Raw genomic sequence first — 18,448 nt, 5'->3', positions numbered from 1 at the left:
GGGCCAGCCCCGCCTCGGTAGCTGCCGCTCCGGCCCGGCCCGTAGTTCCGGAAGCTTCAGGCTCCTGTCCCGGCTCGGCTCGGCTTCCAGTGAGGCGTGCTCTCCGCGGCCGCCCTGACGCCGGAGGCGGGAAATCGGCTGCGCTGTGTGGGAGTCAGAGCCGGCCGTGCACAGCGGGCGACGACACGGCCTGCGGCGCCGCCTCCCACAGCAGCACCGGGTCCAGTCCAGCGGCTCCGCTTCCCATCCGGCTCCTGCTCACGCACCCGGGAGGCAGCGAAGAGGCCCGAGTGTTTGGCCCTGCACCCGCGAGGGAGACCCGGGAGAAGCTCCTGGCTCCTGGCTTCAGACTGGCGCAGCTCCGGCCATTGAGGTGAGGCCATCTGGGGGAGTGACCCAGTGGATGGAAGACCTCCATCTCTCTCCATCTCTCTCTCTCTCTCTCTCTCTCTCTCGCTCTCGCTCTCGCTCTCTCTGTCTCTACAACTGTGACTTTCTAATAAATAACTAAATCTTAAAAAACAAAACAAAAACAAAACCCTGGTATGGATGGTCTGCCGCTGTGGGCTGTCCACCGGTTCACTTACTAAATGGCCACAACGGCCAGGACTGGGTCAGGCCAAAGCCAGGAGCCAGGAGCGCCTTCCAGGTCTGCCATGTGGGTGCCGGGCCCAGCACCTGGGGCGTCTTCCACTGCCTTCCCAGGCCTTCAGCAGGGATGGGAAGTGGAGCAGCCGGGACTCGACCTGGCACCCACGTGGACGCCAGCACCACGGGCAGCGGCTTTACCGGCTACGCCGCAGCGCCGGCCCCTTGATCCGTCTGAAAACACTCGTCGCCCACGGCAGGAGGACCCAGCTCCCACGCTCGCGGCTGGGTGTCCTTATCCCACCGAATGACCTGAGGGCCGGGAGCGCTCGGAGTCAGGGTCTGCCCCGGGCCGCCGCAGCGCCGGCGTCTCCGCGCGGGTCTTGCTCTGAGCGTGGCGGCCTCCACGTGGTCTTTGGGTGCGAATCCCAGGCGCTGGCCTTCATCTTTACAGTCCCGGGGCTGGCAGGGCTGCTCGGACTCCGCCCTCACTGACCCTCATCTCGGCCCTGAGAGGGTTTAGCGCCGAGGGGGCGGTCAGGGCCGCTGCGCCGTGCTCGCCCGGACGCCACGGGACGGGGGAGCGGGCCTGGCCCCTGCGGCCCTTGGCCTGCACCCCCAGCAGGTCTCGGGGTCCACAGGCGGGGCGGGCCCTCCGCTCTGCTCCTCCTCAGGGTTGCTTTTCGCAGTCTGTGCGGTAGGCATCTCCGTGCACATCTTAGGTTTTCCCGGTCAATTTTCCCACACGTCTGCTGTCGGTATGACTGGCACGCTGGCCTCGGGCGTGAGGTGGGGCCCCTGTCTCTTCACCGGGAGGGTCTGAACAGCCGTGGCATTATTCCCTCCTGCAGTGTCTGAGGCGAACTCACCAGGGAAACCACCTGACCCTAGAGACCCGAAAAATGGGTCAGTTATTTATTTGAAAGACAGAGACACGGGGCGGGGGGGAGAAGAGAGAGAGAGAGAGAGAGGGGAGAGAGGGAGGGAGAGGGAGAGAGAAAGAGACGGGGGAAGAGAGAGAGAGGGAGAGAGGGGGGAGAGAGAGGGGGGAGAGAGAGAGGGAGAGGAGAGAGGGAGAGGGAGAGAGAGAGAGAGGGAGAGACGGGAAGAGAGAGGGGAAGAGAGAGGGAGGAGGGAGGGAGAGGGAGGGGGAGGGAGAGACCCCCACCTGCTGGTTCCCTCCCCAGGTGCACGTGAGACGCAGCGCTGGGCCGTGGGGTGGCAGGGACCCACGTGCTCGAGCCGTCACTGCTGCCTTGACCCTGGCGGTTTCTCCGTAAATTTAAATTATGCGATTTATGTGGGGCTTTTAAGCATGATAATCCCATATTTGTAATGAGCACGCGTAAAAACTCAGGTTGCTGTGTATTTCATTTTGACTGTTTTTAGATTTACTTATTTGAAAGGCAGAGTTAGAGAGAGAGCGAGCGAGCGCTCTTCCACCCAGCGGTTGGATTCCCGGATGGCTGCAATGGCTGGGGCTGGGTCAGGCCACGGGGGTGCAGGGGCCAAGCACTTGGGCCGCCTTCCGCCGCCTTCCCAGGCCGTCAGCGGGGAGGACTCCAACCGGAGTGACGCGGCGGCCGCTTCCCCAGGGGTGCCGCAGGCCGGGCCCCGTGACTGCCCCTTTAAGCACCGCTGTGGGGTCCCCGCTTCCCCCTGCTTTCTCGGGGCTGACCACACCCCCAGCCGCTGCAGGGCCTGGAGCCCCCAGCCCTGTGGCAGCGCCGGGTTGCAGCCAAAACAGAGGCTGGCCCTGATCCAGCACAACCTCCGGCCACCAGTGGCCGCCTGCCAGGGGCCACGCACAGGCGCGCAGACCGCAGCCCCGCTCCAGGGCCCGTCCTCCGCATCTCAGTGGGCGCTGACCAGCCTCCCGCCCTGCGCTGCACTGCCCCCTGCCGTCTCCACGCGGTCACCGCTGAGCACTGCAGCCTCCTCCCTCCCACCCAGCTTCTGGCCCGCCCACTGTCCGGCCTGCGGGCCACCAGCAGAGCGGGCACTGCTCCGGGCAGCAGGGGAACCCGCCCAGAAGCTGCCGACAACCAGGCCTGACAGCATCCCTGGCCAGCGCCAACGTGGAGCCGCCCCACGCCTGCAGAGAGCCGTGGGCCGGGGGTGGACAGAGGGGGGATGTTGGGGAGGGTGGAGCGGTGGGCGGGCATAGGGCAGAGCTGGTGGTAGCGGCACTGGGTGCTGACTGGGGGACGGGCCGTGCGGGGCAGCGCCGGGAGGGGCCCCGCACACCCAGGCCGGTGCTGACCTTGACTTCCCGCCGTCTGCTCTCAGTCCACTGCGGGCGTCTGCACCGCCTCCCCCAGTTCAACCCCTGTGCACAGCCACCATTTCCCCACACTGCCTTCCTGTCCTCTCCCTCTAATGGACCAGCTGCCGCGGGAGACCCCACTGCCCAGGATGCCCGGCCACACCCCTCTGGGAGCTCCAGGGGCTCTGCAGCCCTGGGCCAGGGAGGAGCGCCCAGCTCTACGCTGGTCCCAGCCGGAGCCCAGGGTGTGGGCAGGGCCTCCCCTGGACACAGGACAGGCCCGGCGTCCCGGGAGTAGGGGCATCTGGGGGCTCAGCTGACCCTTCCAAGCCCGGCCGCCGGCACCCTTGTGGCCTGCCACACACCTGCACACGTGCGTCCCCCGCCTGCTCTGTGGGGTGGCCCAGCGGTCTCCGCCCGCCCCGCTCGCAGCAGCCCTCAGCCCAGTCCTGCTCCTGAGGTGCGGGGGCCCCGGTGAGCAGCCCCAGCTGTGCCGACGCTGCCGCAGGACTGGCTTGGGCTGGTGACCCAGGTGCCAGTCAAGGCTGGAAACTCACCGGCGCTCGGGGCACGCCTCCTGAGTGGCCCTGCACTGGCACCCAGGGGGAAGGGTCAGCTCCAGCCCCGGCGGCGGGGCGGGCTGAGGAAGGGGAGACCCGAGACCCCTGCCGGTGCGCACGACACCCGAGGGGAGAGCACCTGCTAGTGCGCACTCAGGTGTGTGCTCACGCGGGGCCGGAGCCCAGGCCCGGGGGGGGGGCCCTCACAGGGCATTGAGAGGACACGGAACCCCATGTCAGCATGGACCAAGCACCCGCAAGCCACACGCCCACCGGGCTGGGAGGCAGACGTGGGGCAACTTCTGGGAGCCGGAAACCCCGCGCCCCTGCCCCCCCCAGCGGAGCCCAGACTACTCCTTCTCCAACTGGGGGGGGGGGGCGTGCCCCGAGGTGTATCTGATCCCTGGCCAGCCTGATCACGACAGTGGGGTCACATCCTGGTAAAGCCCCCGTACCCTGGACAAGCTGCAAGCAGGGGCGGTGAGCCACCTGCCTGCCGTGGGCACGCTCAGCCACACGGGGGTCCGCTGTGGCCCCCACTGCTGCCTCAGCTCCGCATCACTTCCTGCCTGTCTGCCATCAGGAAGTCAAAAATCCTGACTCAGTGGGGAGGGGGGGCGCTGTGGCACGGTGGGCAAAGCCGCCACCTAGTGGGCATCCCACATGGGAACAGGTTTGAGTCCCGGCTGCTCCACTTCCGATCCACCTCCCTGCTGTGGCCTGGGAAAGCAGCGGAAGGTGACCAAGTGCTTGGGCCCTGCGCCCGCGTGGGGCACTCAGAAGCGGCTCCGGGCTCCTGGCTTCAGATGGGCACAGCTCCGCCACTGTGGCCATTTGCTGAGTACACCAGAGCGGAAGACTCGCTCTCTCTCGCTCTCTTTCTGCCTCTCTGTAACTCTGCCTTTCAAATAAAAAGTTCTAACTCAGGGACAGTGTCCACAGTGACACGGGTGTCCACAGTCATGCACACCCCCGCCGGCACACGTGTGCACATGTAGGTGTGCCCCTGGGTACACACCCATACACGCACATGCACACGCCTGCTGACACAGGCCCAGCTCTCAGGAGCACGGCCGGGGACAAGGCTGTCACCCCGCGTCCCGTGCAGCAGCCCCCGCCTCACAGTGAGGTGGGCTCCGGGCTCGGTGGGCGGAGCTGGGAGGGCAGGGGCGTGGCAGGGCTCAGACACAGACGGGAGCCAGCGGCAACGGGACGGGTTTACTTGCTCATTGCTATGGTGCGGGGCGGGGACGGGGAGCCGGCTCCCTCCCACGGCCCCGGGGGGCTCCAGGCCAGGGCTGGGCGGGTCTGCTCCGAGCGAGGCTCAGCCCGGGGACCCCAAGCAGGAGGCGGGGAGGGGAGCGCAGAGCAGAGGAGGCCGAGTCCCGGGGTGAGGCGGAGGAGGTGCCGGGCCCCACGAGGCGGGGGACAGCTGCCCAGCAGCCTGAGTCTGACGGGGTGAGGGGCGGCACGGAGCCGGGACAGCCCCCGGGTGCCCAGAAGCCCTGTCGTCTCGGGGGTCACAGCGCCCAGCGCCCGGCTGTCCTTGCTCTCCCGAGAGCGGCTCTGGGGGTCTGCAGGGCACACCCGCCTGGTGCTGTGGCCGTGGGTGCTCCCCAGGCCAGGGGTCGCGGGTCATCGAGGGACGAGGCCGCCCTGGCTCCGCACAGGACACCAGTCCGTGTCCGGGTAGAGGAGGCAGTGGACTGACCGGAATCTGGCAAGAGAGGGAAAGGGTCAGGGGTGGGCGTGGGGGTGGGGAGCTGGCCGGGGGCCCCACTGCCCACTCACCTCGTGGGGTCCTGCTGCAGGCTGAAGCCCCCGGCCACGTTCACCACGTTCTGTGGGTTCTCAGGACCCCCGTAGCTCAAGGTGACCTGGAGGGCACACAGGCGGACGGCCCTGCCTCAGTCTCCCGCTGGGGGTCCCGGCACCACCGCCTGCCCGTGCAGCACGAGGGTGGAGGGGCCCGGGGTGGGCGCTGAAGCGGGGGCGTGGGAGCCGGGAACCTTGCCCCTCCCTGGTGCCACTCGTCACACCAGGCCCGGCCCCCCGCCCCCGTTCAGGAGAGCACCCCCGGGCGTCCACACCTGGGCTCGCCCCCGTGTCCAGCCAGCGAGGGGCCCTGCGCACCTGCCGCAGTAGGGCGTTGGCGGGCAGCCTGCGCAGGTTCTCCAGGTGGGAGTGGAAGAGGGGGCTGTGGGTGAGGCGGGCACCCAGCAGCCCCTCCACGATGTAGCCCACGGTGCAGTCGTCCGGCAGCCGCACCTGCTCCGCGGTGCTCATGAAGCCGCCCAGGCTGAGGAAGGGGCCGGTCAGCGCCCTGCCGGCCTCGGCGCCCCCCCAGGGCCTTCCAGCTGGGGGAGGGGCCGAGCAGCGCCCTGCCGGCCTTGGCACCCCCAGGGGTCCCCCAGCTGGGGGAGGGGCACTCACCTGGCCCAGGGGCTCATCTTGAGGGCCAGGCCCCTGCTGAGACAGAACCCAGCTCCTCCAGTAGCAAACCAGAACTTGACCGTGGTTACCTGGAGACCAGGAAGCCAGTCAGGGGTGCCCAGGGTGGGGCAGGCCGCCCTCCACTCTCCCCGCCCCCGGGGTACCCCGCCCTTGCCGGGGTTCTAGAGCTGGGCTGGGCCCCTCTGCAACCTCCTCACGCCGCCGGCGGCCAGCCCGGCTGGAGCGGCGGGGCAAACCCTGGCTGCCCGGTGCCCAGGGTCCGGTGTGCGGCTGGCACTCACGGTTCCGCCGCCTTGGACCCTCTCGGTGGCCTCGATGGGGTGGTCCAGGCTGGGTCGCCCCAGGTAGACGTCCTGGCTGGGGGAGAAGTTGGAGAGCAGGCGCAGCAGGCGCTCCAGGTTCACGTAGTTGTCATCATCCACGTGGCAGAACCACCTGGGGACGCGGGCGGGGCGTGAGGGCCCGGCTCTGCCCTGGAGACCCCCGCCCGCTCCGCCGCGCCCCGCCTACTTGCGCCCCGACTCCATGAACTTGTCGTACTCCACCGACATCTTGCAGCACAGGGCCTGGCGGGTGCGCACGGCCGAGCAGTTGGTGTTGATGACCTGGTCGCCTGTCAACGGCAGAGTTGGGGACCAAGGGGCCCTGCAGCCCGGGACGGCCCGCCCAGGGGGACGGGAGGGGCTCCCCTGGGGCAGCGACCCCCGCCTGGAGTCCAGCCCGGGCGAGGCGCGGAGCGCGAGGGCAGCTGGCAGGGGGGACCCGGGCGCGGGGCGGGGCGACCTGTCCCGCTCACCTCCCTGCAGCTGGAGCGCGGGGTCATCCCCGTCCGTGAAGATGAAAGTCTGCGGGGAGACAGGCGTGAGGCGCGCGGGCAGGGCCCCGACCCCCGGACCCCGCCCCTCGGCGCGCGGGCAGGGCCCCGACCCCCGGACCCCCGGACCCCGCCCCTCGGCCCGCGGGCAGGGCCCCGACCCCCGGACCCCGCCCCTCGGCCCGCGGGCAGGGCCCCGACCCCCAGACCCCCGGACCCCGCCCCTCGGCCCGCGGGCAGGGCCCCGACCCCCGGACCCCGCCCCTCGGCCCGCGGGCAGGGCCCCGACCCCCGGACCCCGCCCCTCGGCCCGCGGGCAGGGCCCCGACCCCCAGACCCCCGGACCCCGCCCCTCGGCCCGCGGGCAGGGCCCCGACCCCCGGACCCCGCCCCTCGGCCCGCGGGCAGGGCCCCGGACCCCCAGACCCCCGGACCCCGCCCCTCGGCCCGCGGGCAGGGCCCCGACCCCCGGACCCCGCCCCTCGGCCCGCGAGCAGGGCCCCCGACCCCCGGACCCCCGGACCCCGCCCCTCGGCCCGCGGGCAGGGCCCCGGACCCCCGGACCCCGCCCCTCGGCCCGCGGGCAGGGCCCCGACCCCCGGACCCCGCCCCTCGGCCCGCGGGCAGGGCCCCGACCCCCGGACCCCGCCCCTCGGCCCGCGGGCAGGGCCCCGACCCCCGGACCCCGCCCCTCGGCCCGCGGGCAGGGCCCCGACCCCCGGACCCCGCCCCTCGGCCCGCGGGCAGGGCCCCGGACCCCCAGACCCCCGGACCCCGCCCCTCGGCCCGCGGGCAGGGCCCCGGACCCCCGGACCCCGCCCCTCGGCCCGCGGGCAGGGCCCCGACCCCCGGACCCCGCCCCTCGGCCCGCGGGCAGGGCCCCGACCCCCGGACCCCGCCCCTCGGCCCGCGGGCAGGGCCCTGGACCCCCGGACCCCGCCCCTCGGCCCGCGGGCAGGGCCCCGGACCCCCGGACCCCGCCCCTCGGCCCGCGGGCAGGGCCCCGGACCCCGCCCCTCGGCCCGCGGGCAGGGCCCCGGACCCCCAGACCCCCGGACCCCGCCCCTCGGCCCGCGGGCAGGGCCCCGACCCCCGGACCCCGCCCCTCGGCCCGCGGGCAGGGCCCCGGACCCCCAGACCCCCGGACCCCGCCCCTCGGCCCGCGGGCAGGGCCCCAGACCCCCGGACCCCCGGACCCCGCCCCTCGGCCCGCGAGCAGGGCCCCGACCCCCGGACCCCGCCCCTCGGCCCGCGGGCAGGGCCCTGGACCCCCGGACCCCGCCCCTCAGCCCGCGGGCAGGGCCCCGGACCCCCAGACCCCCGGACCCCGCCCCTCGGCCCGCGAGCAGGGCCCCGGACCCCCGGACCCCGCCCCTCGGCCCGCGGGCAGGGCCCCGGACCCCCAGACCCCCGGACCCCGCCCCTCGGCCCGCGAGCAGGGCCCCGGACCCCCGGACCCCGCCCCTCGGCCCGCGGGCAGGGCCCCGACCCCCGGACCCCGCCCCTCGGCCCGCGGGCAGGGCCCCGGACCCCCAGACCCCCGGACCCCGCCCCTCGGCCCGCGGGCAGGGCCCCGACCCCCGGACCCCGCCCCTCGGCCCGCGAGCAGGGCCCCCGACCCCCGGACCCCCGGACCCCGCCCCTCGGCCCGCGGGCAGGGCCCCGGACCCCCGGACCCCGCCCCTCGGCCCGCGGGCAGGGCCCCGACCCCCGGACCCCGCCCCTCGGCCCGCGGGCAGGGCCCCGACCCCCGGACCCCGCCCCTCGGCCCGCGGGCAGGGCCCCGGACCCCCGGACCCCGCCCCTCGGCCCGCGGGCAGGGCCCCGGACCCCCAGACCCCGCCCCTCGGCCCGCGGGCAGGGCCCCGACCCCCGGACCCCGCCCCTCGGCCCGCGGGCAGGGCCCCGGACCCCCAGACCCCGCCCCTCGGCCCGCGGGCAGGGCCCTCGACCCCCGGACCCCGCCCCTCGGCCCGCGGGCAGGGCCCCAGACCCCCGGACCCCGCCCCTCGGCCCGCGGGGTGGGGGGCCCACCTGCCGGCGGGCGCGGGAGATCCAGGTGTGCAGCAGCAGCTGCAGGCGCGGAGCGTGGTTTCTGCGGGTGGTCTTGACGGCGATGAAGACGTCCTCGGGCCGCAGGCGGGGCGCGACGCGCCGGGCGGCGGGGGTCGGGGCCCGGTCCGGGGCGGGCGCGCGGGGCAGCGGCAGCGGCAGCAGCAGCAGGGCGGCCAGGGCGGCGGCCAGCGCGACGCAGCCCCGGCACAGCGCCCCCCGCGCGCGGCTCATGCGGCCGCCCCGACGACCCCGGACGCCGGGCGCCAGCGGGCGGCGGCTCCTTTAAGAGGCGCGGCGGCCCCGCCCCGCGCGCGCCCCGGAAGCGGACGCGCGCCGTGCCCCGGAAGTGGACGGCGCGCCGCGGCGGGGTGGGTGGAAGATGCCGCTGCCGGTTCAGGTGTTTAACCTGCAGGTAACGAGCCGCGGCCGCGCCGGGCCGCCGCCGCCGGGGCCTCCGCGGGCGGCGAGCGCGCGCGCGCCGCCGGGGCCGGGGTCGCGCGGGGCCCGGCCGCCCGCCGCTAACGCTCTTTCTCCCCCCAGCAGCCAGCCAGCTCTGTGTCAGGGTCGGGGGGTGCAGAGGGTCAGGCCAGCATGAGGGATAGTTCGGCCCCCAGCTCGGCCTCCTCGTCAGTGACAGATCTGTGCTGCGCCCCTCGCAGCAGTAGGTCAGACCTCTTCCTGCCGGGCACGGCCGGGGACTTCAGCCTGAGCGCCAGCCTGTCGGCCTGTTCGCTGCTCTACGAGGTACCTGCAGGAGAGGGGCCCCGGCCGGAGACCCCGGCCCCGCGGCCCGGCGCGCTCAGGGCCCCCCGGGCCTCCCCCACCCGCGGTGTCTGCCGCGGCGGCCCGTACGACCGGGCAGGGGGGCTCTGCTCCCGAGTCTGCTGTGAGTGGGCAGCGGCTGGGAGGGCGCACTCGGGGCCCCGCACCCCGTCCTGCCCGGCAGACGCGGGGCGGGCGGAGCGGAGCCCCCGGGGCCGCAGGTGCCAAGGTGCCCGGCCCGTGTTGCAGGGGGCGGTGGAGCCCATGCAGATCGACGTGGACCCGCAGGAGGACCCGCAGAACGCACCCGATGTCAACTACGTGGTGGAGAACCCCACCCTGGTACGCCCCCGCCCGCGGCGGCGCCCCTGGGCCCTGGCGCCCCTGGGCTCTGTCCACGGCCGCCTCACGCCCTCGCCCGCCCCTCGCAGGACCTGGAGCAGTACGCGGCCAGCTACAGCGGCCTGATGCGCATCGAGCGGCTGCAGTTCATCGCGGACCACTGCCCCCCGCTGCGCGTGGAGGCCCTCAAGATGGCCCTGTCCTTCGTGCAGAGGACCTTCAACGTGGACATGTACGAGGAGATCCACCGGAAGCTCTCGGAGGCCACCAGGTGCGCCGGCCCCTCCCGCGCTGCTGCCCGCCCCCAGCACGCCCCTCCCCCACCCGCGGGGGTCTGAGGCGCGCCCTCCGCCCCCGCCGCCCCCAGGGAGCTGCAGACCGCGCCCGACGCCGTCCCCGAGTGCGGCGTGGAGCCCCCGGCGCTGGACACGGCCTGGGTGGAGGCCACGCGGAAGAAGGCCCTGCTGAAGCTGGAGAAGCTGGACACGGACCTCAAGAACTACAAGGGCAACTCCATCAAGGAGAGCATCCGGCGCGGCCACGACGACCTGGGCGACCACTACCTGGACTGCGGCGACCTCAGCAACGCCCTCAAGTGCTACTCGCGGGCGCGCGACTACTGCACCAGCGCCAAGCACGTCATCAACATGTGTCTCAACGTCATCAAGGTAGCCCCGGGCCGGGCAGCGCGGGCGGCCGCAGGCCGCACCCCGGCTCCAGTGACCCGCCCCTCGCCCACAGGTCAGCGTCTACCTGCAGAACTGGTCCCACGTGCTGAGCTACGTCAGCAAGGCCGAGTCCACCCCGGAGATCGCCGAGGTGCGGCCCCGGGCCCCGGCCGCTCGGGCTCCCCCGCGTCCGCTGCGCCCCCTCGGGCTGGGGCTGGGGGGACGAGGGCAACGGGGAGGGGGGGGCCGCTGGCCTCACGCCTGTGGCCTCCCCCCTGCAGCAGCGTGGGGAGCGCGACAGCCAGACGCAGGCCATCCTCACCAAGCTCAAGTGTGCCGCAGGTGAGGCGCCGACGGGCGCACCCGGCTCCCCGGTGCGGAACCCAGCGTGCGGCCCCCACCAGCCTTCATCCTGCGGCCTGGGCGTCAGGCGGGTGGGCAGCGGCTGTTCCGCAGTAGCTGGACCTGCTCCCCCAAACGCTGGTGCAGCTCCCGCAGTCCGCCGTGTCCCCTCCCGTAGGCCTGGCCGAGCTGGCCGCGCGCAAGTACAAGCAGGCGGCCAAGTGCTTCCTGCTGGCCTCCTTCGACCACTGCGACTTCCCCGAGGTGAGGGCCGTGTGGAGTGGGCTGGCGGGAGGGTCGCCCCCGAACAGGGCTGGGGCCTCAGCTCGGGTTCCACCGCTGGCCGGCCCTCCAGTGTCCCCCCCACCCCTCAGCTGCTGTCCCCTAGCAACGTGGCCATCTACGGCGGGCTGTGCGCCTTGGCCACCTTTGACCGGCAGGAGCTGCAGCGCAATGTCATCTCCAGCAGGTGGGCGGGGGCGGCCGGGGGAGGGGTGGGGGGGTGGGGGCCGGGCGGCGCTGGCCGGGGGGGGGGGGGGGCCGGGCGGCGCTGGCCGGGGTGGGGGGGGGCCGGGCGGCGCTGGCCGCGGCAGGGCAGGCCCTGAGCAGGCCGCCTCTGCAGCTCCTTCAAGTTGTTCTTGGAGCTGGAGCCGCAGGTGAGAGACATCATCTTCAAGTTCTACGAGTCCAAGTACGCCTCGTGCCTCAAGATGCTGGATGAGATGAAGGTGGGGGCTGCGCGGGGGGGGGGGGGGGCCGGAGCCGCTCCCGGGAGGGCTCCTCACCGGCTCTCCTCCCCGGGAGGGCTCCTCACCGGCTCTCCTCCCCAGGACAACCTGCTCTTGGACATGTACCTGGCCCCCCACGTCAGGACCCTGTACACCCAGATCCGCAACCGCGCCCTCATCCAGGTGAGTGGGGGAGAGGCCGGGCTGGGTGTGCGGCCCCCGCGGCCGCGGCTGACGCCCTGTGGCGCGCAGTATTTCAGCCCCTACGTGTCGGCCGACATGCACAAGATGGCCACGGCCTTCAACACCACGGTGGCCGCCCTGGAGGACGAGCTGACGCAGCTCATCCTGGAGGGCCTCATCAACGCGCGCATCGACTCACACAGCAAGGTAGTGGGGGGCCGGGGGGGCCAGGGCTGCCGGGGGCCGGTACCAGGGTGGCCGTGGCCGGGCTGCCGGGACCCCACTGAGCCCGGGCCCGTGCAGATCCTGTACGCCCGGGACGTGGACCAGCGCAGCACCACCTTCGAGAAGTCCCTGCTGATGGGCAAGGAGTTCCAGCGCCGGGCCAAAGCCATGATCCTGCGGGCGGCCGTGCTGCGCAACCAGATCCACGTGAAGGTAGAGGCGTGGGCTGCCGGGGTGGGCAGCCCCGCCGGCCCCCGCTGAGCCCCTCTCTCCCCTGCAGTCCCCTCCCAGGGAAGGGAGCCAGGGGGAGCTGACTCCGGCCAACAGCCAGTCCCGGATGAGCACCAACATGTGAGGGCGGCCTGCACGCTCCCGCGCCCTCCCCTGGACCGCGCCCTCGGGGGGCGGGGGACGGCTCCGGCCACTGGATCCTGCCTCTCAGCCCCCCACCCCACGCTGTGCCCCTGCGGCTCAGGGCCCCGCCCCACAGCTCCCCTCCCGCCCGCACATGCCTTGGGCTGTTGAAGTCATTAAAGGAGCAGACGCTGACCTGGCCCTGGGCTCTCCTTCCTCGGGGAGGCTCTGGCCACCCCGTCCCCGGGCGCTCAGGGGGCCTCTGAGGGGAGGCAGGGGCGGGGCCGAGCCCCTCGCCGAGAGGGGGCCTCCCTGGTCTGGGTGCGGCTGTCCACTCTGCACGCGTCTCTGAAATCGTTTATTGTTCACTGAACACGCACGTCGCGAGGACAGGGCAGGTCCAGCCTGGGCTCTGTCCCTGGTGCGGGCCAGGGGAGGCCGTCGGCCCGCCCTCCCGTGCGCGGAGCGGGAGGTTCCCTGAGAGGCGTTTCCTTAGGAAAGATGTGTCCAGGCTTCAACGACAGTCCAGGGCAGGGCTCCTGCCGGCCCCTCAGGCCAGCGCACTGCCCACGACTTCGGAGAGGCCACCTGGCGCTCCAGGCCCTGCCTGCTGGGGCTCCTGCAGCCCGGGCTGGGCCGCTTTCCAGGCCAGAGACTTCTCCAGTTTGGTCTTAAAAAGCAGTCCGTGACCTGGCACAGGGGCGAGGGTGGAACAGGTCAGGGGCCGAGGGGCTGCCGCCTGCTGGGGCCGAGGGGCTGGCGGCGGCCTCACCTGGGCAGTCCGCCGTCTCTCTGAAGGCTCGCTTCTTGCAGCAGCTGCGGCACAGGTTGAACACGCACCTGTTGCCCTGGGCACGGGAAAGCCAGCGAGTCTGACCGACAGCCTCCCAGCCGGGGCAGCCGCCGCCCCCCCCCGCCTAGACTCTGGGCCCCCCAGGGCTGGGCAGGGCTGCCGTGAGGCCACGTGGGACAGCCACAGGGGCCTGGGCAGGCCTGGGCGTGTGCGCCAGGACGCACTCACCTTTGGGTTCCCACACTGGTCACACTTGGCGTATTTTGCTAGAAAAGAAGAGAGGCTGGCTGGCTGCGGGGCCCAAGGCGCCCATGCCTGGAGGCTCACGGAGAGCAGACGGACGGGCCGTGCTCCTCTCCTTGAGCCAGGGATGGGCAGGACGTGGTGGGCAGTCCTGCAGGGAGGCGGGCACGGCCTGGGGACTCCACGTCCTCCCCCCCCCCCCCCACCGGCGGCTGAGGGGCCGCGTGGCAGCTGGGGGCACAGGGGAGGGTGTCCGGCTCTGCCTGCTGCCTTGTGCCACCTTGCCGTCGAGGCGCCACTCTGGGGTCTCGCCGGGCTGTGTGCTCCAGGAGGCGGGGACAGCCCCAGGGTGACCCGAGCCCTGGCCGGCGGCTGCTGCAGTGCCGCCCCCCACGCAGGGCCCAGGGTAAACCGAGGGTGCCCCCCCGCGGGCCTCACGTTTCAGGGAGGGGTCGAAGGTCTTGCGGGGGTTCTTCAGCTGCTTCTTCTGCTTGTTCTTGGACAGGGCGTCCGAGCCGCCCTCCTCCTCCTCCAGGGCCCGCTTGCTGCGGGCCCCGTGGCCCTCCTTGCTCCCGTCCTGGGGCCTGAGGGGAGCCGCGTGGTGAGAGGGGGCCCCGCCCTCAGGCCAGCAGAGGCCCAGCGTCAGCCACCCAGCCCTAGGAGAGCCGGGTCTCACCTCCCGGAACCCAGAGGCTGAGGGCTGGGGGCGGGGAAGGATCCCATGGAGTCAGGTCCACTGAGGGCCGCACAGCGGCCTGCACACAGGCGGCGCCCTGGGAGAGGGGTGGCCTGGGCGACTCGGGCGCGGCAGCTGTGGGCACAGGGCGGGCAGCCCGACCGCTCCGACGCTTACCCTGGCCGGACGTAGGGCTGGCAGATCCAGTGGAAGAAAGGCAGGGCCCCGGCCGGCTTCGCGCCCTCCCCTTGCCTGGACATGTCCTCCTGCAGAGGCAAGGCCCGGTCACTCCCCGGCCCCTCCGGGGAGGCCAGGCCCCGCCGCCCTGGCACCTGCCTGGCAGCGCAGCTTCAACTCCCGGCTCACGGCGGCGACGCCCTCCAGAGTCTTCGCTTTGGCCAGCTCCTCTCGGAGTGCCTGGTGCACCTGCAGCCTGAGGCAGCGCCCGTCACATGGCGCTGGGCCCGGCGCCCCGGGGGTCTGCCCCGCCAGGCCCCCCAGCGTGGCCCCGGGCACTCACGTGTGGTGCCACAGCTTGAAGAGGTGGGCTCGGACGTAGGAGAGCGGGCAGGGGTGCTGCCGCACGATGTCCAGGTACTCCTCGGCCAGCTCCCACACCACAGGGCTCCGGCCCTCGAACAGCGCCGGGTTGTGCAGGTTGCCCTCTGCGGGAAGAGTCGGGTGGGGGAGGGAGGGGCGGCTCACGGGGCTGCGGGCGCACAGCGCATGCGCAAGGGGGGGTCCCCGGCGGCTGAGCGCGGCAGGGGAGGGGCCCACCTGCGCTCATGACGCCCTGGGCGCCGGTGTCCTGGAGGCAGCGCTCCACGTCCTGCAAGCTCCGGATGTTCCCGTTGGCAAACACAGGGATGGTCACGGCCTTGCTGCGGGCGGAGCAGGACCCTTCAGCCCCAGCACCGCCGGCCCCCGCCCGGCCCGCCCTGGTCATGGCGCCCCACGGGACTTAGGACTGCCCCCGGCTCCCCACTCACCGCACAGCCCCGATCCCCGCCTCCCCGCACACCGCACAGCCCCGATGGGGCCCCGCCTCCCCACCCACCACACAGCCCCCATGCGGCCCCGCCTCCCCACCCACCGCACAGCCCCGATCCCCGCCTCCCCGCACACCGCACAGCCCCGCCCCGATGGGACGCCACCTCCCCACTCACCGCACAGCCCCGATGTGGCCCCGCCTCCCCACTCACCGCACAGCCCCGCCCCCATGCGGCCCGCCTCCCCACTCACCGCACAGCCCGGATGTGCTCCCAGGACGCCGCACCCGACAGGGGCCCCTTCTGCTCCTTGGTGCGTCCGTGCACTGCCAGCAGCTAGGGCAGACCCACACCCGGCTCAGCCCCGCTGTCCCCAGAGCCCCCAGCCCAACCCCAGGGGCCTCTCCCTGGGTTCCTCAGCTCCCCACGCCTGGCTCTGTGCTCCTGCCAGGGCCCTGGCACCCAGTTAGGCGCCTGCAGGCTGCCCGGGGCCCACCCGACCCTCTGGCTCCTTCAAGGGCCGGTCTCTCGGGGCACGACCCCGGGGGGGAGCGCCAGCCTGAGCCCCGCTGCTCCGCTTCCCCTCCGGCTCTCCGCCAGTGCACCTGGGGAGGCAGCCGGTGGTGGCCCACGTGCGTGGTCCCTGGATAGAGTTCCTGGCTCTTGGCTTTGGCCTGGCCTAGCCCTGTCTGTCTTGGCCGTATGGGGAGTGAGCCCCTGGATGGAAGACGTCTCTGTCACTCTCTCAAATAAAAAATAAATCAAAAAAAAAAAAATTTAAAGAAAAAGGAGGCAGTCTTCCGGGCCAGGAAGTGGTGGGCGTGGAGTCCCCATGGCTCCAGGCCGACCCGACCGTGGAGGGCGGTGGCTGGCGGCCCCTCCAGACGCGAGGCAGGCAGCACGAAGTGCGCAGGACACCACCGGGGACGGCCCTCGGAGGCCCTGGGGACAGGCGGGGACCGCGGGGACCGCGGTGACCCTGGTGACCCCGGTGACCCCGCGGACGGCACTCCAAGGGCAGCCTGTTTCAGAACAGCCTGCTCGGCGGCAGGGCCGGGTCACCAGGCCCAGGAGGGGCCGCTGGCCCAGGAGCTGGTGGCCAGCGTGGGGTCTGAGTGGGCACAGAGCTGCAGCCGCTCCGTGGGGGGGGCACCGAGCGCGTCAGGCAGCCTGAGGGGCAGGACCCGCCCGGCGCTCACCTGGCAGCCAGCCTTCTCCAGCATCTGGGCGTACCTCACCGTCTTGTCAACCTCCGGGAAGACGCGGATTTTGCACGTGACGGGGACAGAGAGCTTCTCGTGGGCCAGCAGAACTGCGGAGGAGACGGCTCCTGCAGACTGCAGCCCCCGCCCCCGCGGCGCCTCCCAGACGGCGGCGGAGACCCCTGGCTCCGTCCCCAGGCGCTGCCGCAGCCCTGCTCTCTGGTCCTGGGGCAGCCACCCCCCATCAGAAGGGGACCCAGGACATGCCCTCCTGAACCCCACTGCCTGCCCCCACCCCGTCCCTCAGGCTCCTCCACCTCAGCGGCCGACGCCGGCCCACGCGGCAGCTCGGGCCCACTCACTCATCCTCTGGAGCAGGTCCCACTCCTCCTGCAGGAAGGCGCCGTAATGACCTGCAAGGCACAGCCCTACTAGCGCCCGGTGCGGGCCTGCAGCTGGGCCGTGTGGCAAGCGCCGGCCCCCACCCGGAGTCGCTGGTGAGGGCAGGGGGAGCCCCAGGGGCCCAAGCAGGGGCTTTACGCGCCCCACACGGCCAGGACTGCCCAGCTCCCCACAGGCTCCGAGGGGCACGTCGCGGAACAAGGACCGCCCAGCGGCAGGGCCCAGGCCTGCCCAGCACCTGCCTCTCTTGGCTATCATCTGGGGGCAGCCCAGGTTCAGGTCGATGGCGTCACAGTAGTCCTGAGCCAGGAGAGCCGCCTGGACAAACACTTCCGGGTCGTTGGCACAGAACTGCAGGAGACGCAGGAATCACCCACGAGGTGAGCGAGGCCGCCTGAGGGGACCCGCTGTGACCCGCTGGGCTGCGGTCGCACGCGGCAACACGGACGCACGACGAAGCCAGAGGCGCAGGCCCGCGGCTCCGTCCGGCCACAGCGCACGAGCTCGCCCCCCCCCCCGCGTCCCAGCAGCCCCTGCCCACCTGCACGATGAGGGGCCGGTCCTCTGGGCACACCTCGCAGTACAGGTTCTCCCTGCGGTAGTTGGCATCCCGCACGAAGACCTGGGCGTGCAGCATGGGCGTGTAGCACAGGTGCGCCCCGTGGCGGCGGCTCAGCAGCCTCCAGGCCAGCTCGCTCTGGTCCACCATCGGGGCCACCACGTGCCGCGCCCCGCCCAGGGTGCGGCTCCAGAACTCCCAGCCCTGCAGCTTGGGCATCGTGTCCGCGCTGAGGGGCAGAGGACTGGGCTCAGACAGGCCAGAGGACGCGCCGCTGCGGCGGGATCGCTGTCGGTCACACGCCTGCCCAGGGCGGGCGCAGGCTGGAGGCCGGACCCAGGCCGCCACCGTCCGGGGAGAGCCCAGACGCCCGGCGGGACAGCTGTGAAAAGCCAATGCAGTCGGCACCTGCGCAGGCAGGTGCCCCTAAAGCGACGTCGCAGCTCCGGGCCAGGGCAGTGCGGGCCACCCCAGAGGCGGCGCCCGGCCCGGTGCCCAGAGGGCCCACTCAGCCCAGCGCCCTGCCCTCCCCGGGCAGCGGCGAGCAGCGAAGGACCCGGGGTGTCCACCGCTCTCCCGCCGGCCCCGGTCACGGACCGAGAGAGGCTCGCCGTCCACACCTTCTAAGCAAGTTCAAGGTTTCACAACGGGCCAAGCGCCCGGCCACCGGCGCGCCTCTGAGGCTGAAGATACAGGTGCGGGCGGCCCCGGCCCCGCAGCCGCGTCCGGCGGGGGTCCGGGCCCGGCCCCGCCCGCAGCCCGCAGCCCCTCCAGGCTCGCCACGACCCCCGCCAGGCGCCAGCCCCGCACCGCCGGCCGCCCGGGCCCCGCGCCTCACCTGGCCGGCGCAGCCGGGGCCTGGGACTCCCGCCCGGCCGCCGCCGCCGCCGCTCCGCGCCCGGGGCCGCCTCCCGCCGCCGGCCGCCGCCGGGCCCAGGGCTCCGCGCGCCCGCCGGAAGGTGCGCTTCCGGGGCGGTCCGGGCGGCCGGCGGTGCGGCGGGAAAGGCGTCCCCCGGAAACGGCGCCCGGCGCCGAGGGGCCCGCGCGAGCCCGCGGCCGCGCCGAGCAGGGGGCGCCTGAGAGGCCTCGCGCGGCGTCCGTGGAGCCCGGCCGGCGCCTCAGCCCCCGGCGGGCGGGCGGGCGAGAGGGGCCGGGGTCTTCCGCGCGCAGAGCTCGCTCAGTCTGCGTGACTGGCCGGGAGGGAGACCCTCCCGCGCCGCGGCCCCACGCGGCCCCGTGACTG

The 18,448-nt window shown here is 73.4% G+C and overlaps 3 protein-coding genes across 14 annotated transcripts; 1 reads left to right on the top strand and 2 right to left on the bottom strand.

Annotated features, from left to right (window-relative positions):
- Positions 1–4,613: 4,613 nt before the first annotated feature.
- Positions 4,614–9,051, bottom strand: RFNG (RFNG O-fucosylpeptide 3-beta-N-acetylglucosaminyltransferase). 3 transcript variants are annotated; one of them, XR_011383310.2, is made up of 8 exons: positions 8,717–9,051; positions 6,665–6,713; positions 6,379–6,481; positions 6,150–6,303; positions 5,848–5,936; positions 5,505–5,713; positions 5,206–5,291; positions 4,614–5,131 (listed from the first exon to the last, which is right to left on the bottom strand). XR_011383310.2 is itself a non-coding variant. In XM_070060123.2 (8 exons), exons 1-8 carry the CDS (start codon positions 8,966–8,968, stop codon positions 5,050–5,052), a joined length of 951 nt encoding a protein of 316 aa, XP_069916224.2. In that variant the 5' UTR covers positions 8,969–9,049; the 3' UTR covers positions 4,614–5,049. The 3 variants fall into 3 exon arrangements, 2 of the variants coding, with proteins under 2 accessions (XP_069916224.2, XP_069916223.2); XM_070060123.2 differs by having other exon boundaries at positions 5,548–5,713; positions 6,409–6,481; positions 8,717–9,049; XM_070060122.2 differs by having other exon boundaries at positions 5,548–5,713; positions 8,717–9,046.
- A 31-nt stretch (positions 9,052–9,082) lies between these two features.
- On the top strand, positions 9,083–12,536 carry GPS1 (G protein pathway suppressor 1). Of its 8 annotated transcripts, none has more exons than XM_070060118.2 (14): positions 9,083–9,149; positions 9,397–9,481; positions 9,749–9,841; positions 9,931–10,112; positions 10,209–10,509; positions 10,583–10,660; positions 10,794–10,851; positions 11,030–11,115; positions 11,226–11,320; positions 11,474–11,579; positions 11,682–11,762; positions 11,832–11,969; positions 12,066–12,200; positions 12,268–12,536. In XM_070060118.2, the coding sequence occupies exons 3-14, from the start codon at positions 9,764–9,766 to the stop codon at positions 12,340–12,342; spliced, it is 1,413 nt and encodes a 470-aa protein (XP_069916219.1). In that variant the 5' UTR covers positions 9,083–9,149; positions 9,397–9,481; positions 9,749–9,763; the 3' UTR covers positions 12,343–12,536. The 8 variants fall into 8 exon arrangements, with proteins under 8 accessions (XP_069916219.1, XP_069916220.1, XP_069916215.1 ...); XM_070060119.2 differs by having other exon boundaries at positions 10,791–10,851; XM_070060114.2 differs by having other exon boundaries at positions 9,281–9,481.
- A 150-nt stretch (positions 12,537–12,686) lies between these two features.
- DUS1L (dihydrouridine synthase 1 like) lies at positions 12,687–18,198 on the bottom strand. 3 transcript variants are annotated; one of them, XR_016224392.1, is made up of 14 exons: positions 18,044–18,195; positions 17,188–17,587; positions 16,889–16,997; positions 16,607–16,657; positions 16,242–16,354; positions 15,296–15,378; positions 14,831–14,934; positions 14,574–14,718; positions 14,390–14,479; positions 14,231–14,319; positions 13,816–13,961; positions 13,363–13,400; positions 13,114–13,189; positions 12,687–13,031 (listed from the first exon to the last, which is right to left on the bottom strand). XR_016224392.1 is itself a non-coding variant. In XM_070060121.2 (14 exons), the coding sequence occupies exons 2-14, from the start codon at positions 17,422–17,424 to the stop codon at positions 12,892–12,894; spliced, it is 1,428 nt and encodes a 475-aa protein (XP_069916222.1). In that variant the 5' UTR covers positions 17,425–17,434; positions 18,044–18,198; the 3' UTR covers positions 12,687–12,891. The 3 variants fall into 3 exon arrangements, 2 of the variants coding, with proteins under 2 accessions (XP_069916222.1, XP_069916221.1); XM_070060121.2 differs by having other exon boundaries at positions 14,390–14,486; positions 17,188–17,434; positions 18,044–18,198; XM_070060120.2 differs by having other exon boundaries at positions 14,390–14,486.
- Positions 18,199–18,448: the final 250 nt, after the last annotated feature.

This window comes from Oryctolagus cuniculus, chromosome 17, assembly GCF_051225735.1.
Source record: "Oryctolagus cuniculus isolate XC-2025 breed Fujian yellow rabbit chromosome 17, ASM5122573v1, whole genome shotgun sequence".
Taxonomy (NCBI): Eukaryota; Metazoa; Chordata; class Mammalia; order Lagomorpha; family Leporidae; genus Oryctolagus; species Oryctolagus cuniculus.
This window is presented reverse-complemented; position numbering and strand designations above follow the sequence as displayed.

Excerpts from the sequence above, each read along its gene's own strand:
- RFNG (XM_070060122.2), bottom strand. The coding sequence starts at position 8,968 with ATGAGCCGCGCGCGGGGGGCGCTGTGCCGGGGCTGCGTCGCGCTGGCC. Across the intron at positions 6,304-6,378 it reads TTCATGGAGTCGGGGCGCAA|GTGGTTCTGCCACGTGGATG; the intron begins GTAGGCGGGGCG and ends CCGCGTCCCCAG. Across the intron at positions 5,714-5,847 it reads AAGATGAGCCCCTGGGCCAG|CCTGGGCGGCTTCATGAGCA; the intron begins GTGAGTGCCCCT and ends CCCCTTCCTCAG.
- GPS1 (XM_070060111.2), top strand. The coding sequence starts at position 9,117 with ATGCCGCTGCCGGTTCAGGTGTTTAACCTGCAG. Across the intron at positions 9,842-9,930 it reads TGGTGGAGAACCCCACCCTG|GACCTGGAGCAGTACGCGGC; the intron begins GTACGCCCCCGC and ends CGCCCCTCGCAG. Across the intron at positions 10,510-10,582 it reads TGTGTCTCAACGTCATCAAG|GTCAGCGTCTACCTGCAGAA; the intron begins GTAGCCCCGGGC and ends CCTCGCCCACAG.
- DUS1L (XM_070060121.2), bottom strand. The coding sequence starts at position 17,424 with ATGCCCAAGCTGCAGGGCTGGGAGTTCTGGAGCCGCACCCTGGGCGGG. Across the intron at positions 16,355-16,606 it reads GGACCTGCTCCAGAGGATGA|TTCTGCTGGCCCACGAGAAG; the intron begins GTGAGTGGGCCC and ends TCTCCTCCGCAG. Across the intron at positions 13,962-14,230 it reads CAGCCCTACGTCCGGCCAGG|GCCCCAGGACGGGAGCAAGG; the intron begins GTAAGCGTCGGA and ends GGCTCCCCTCAG.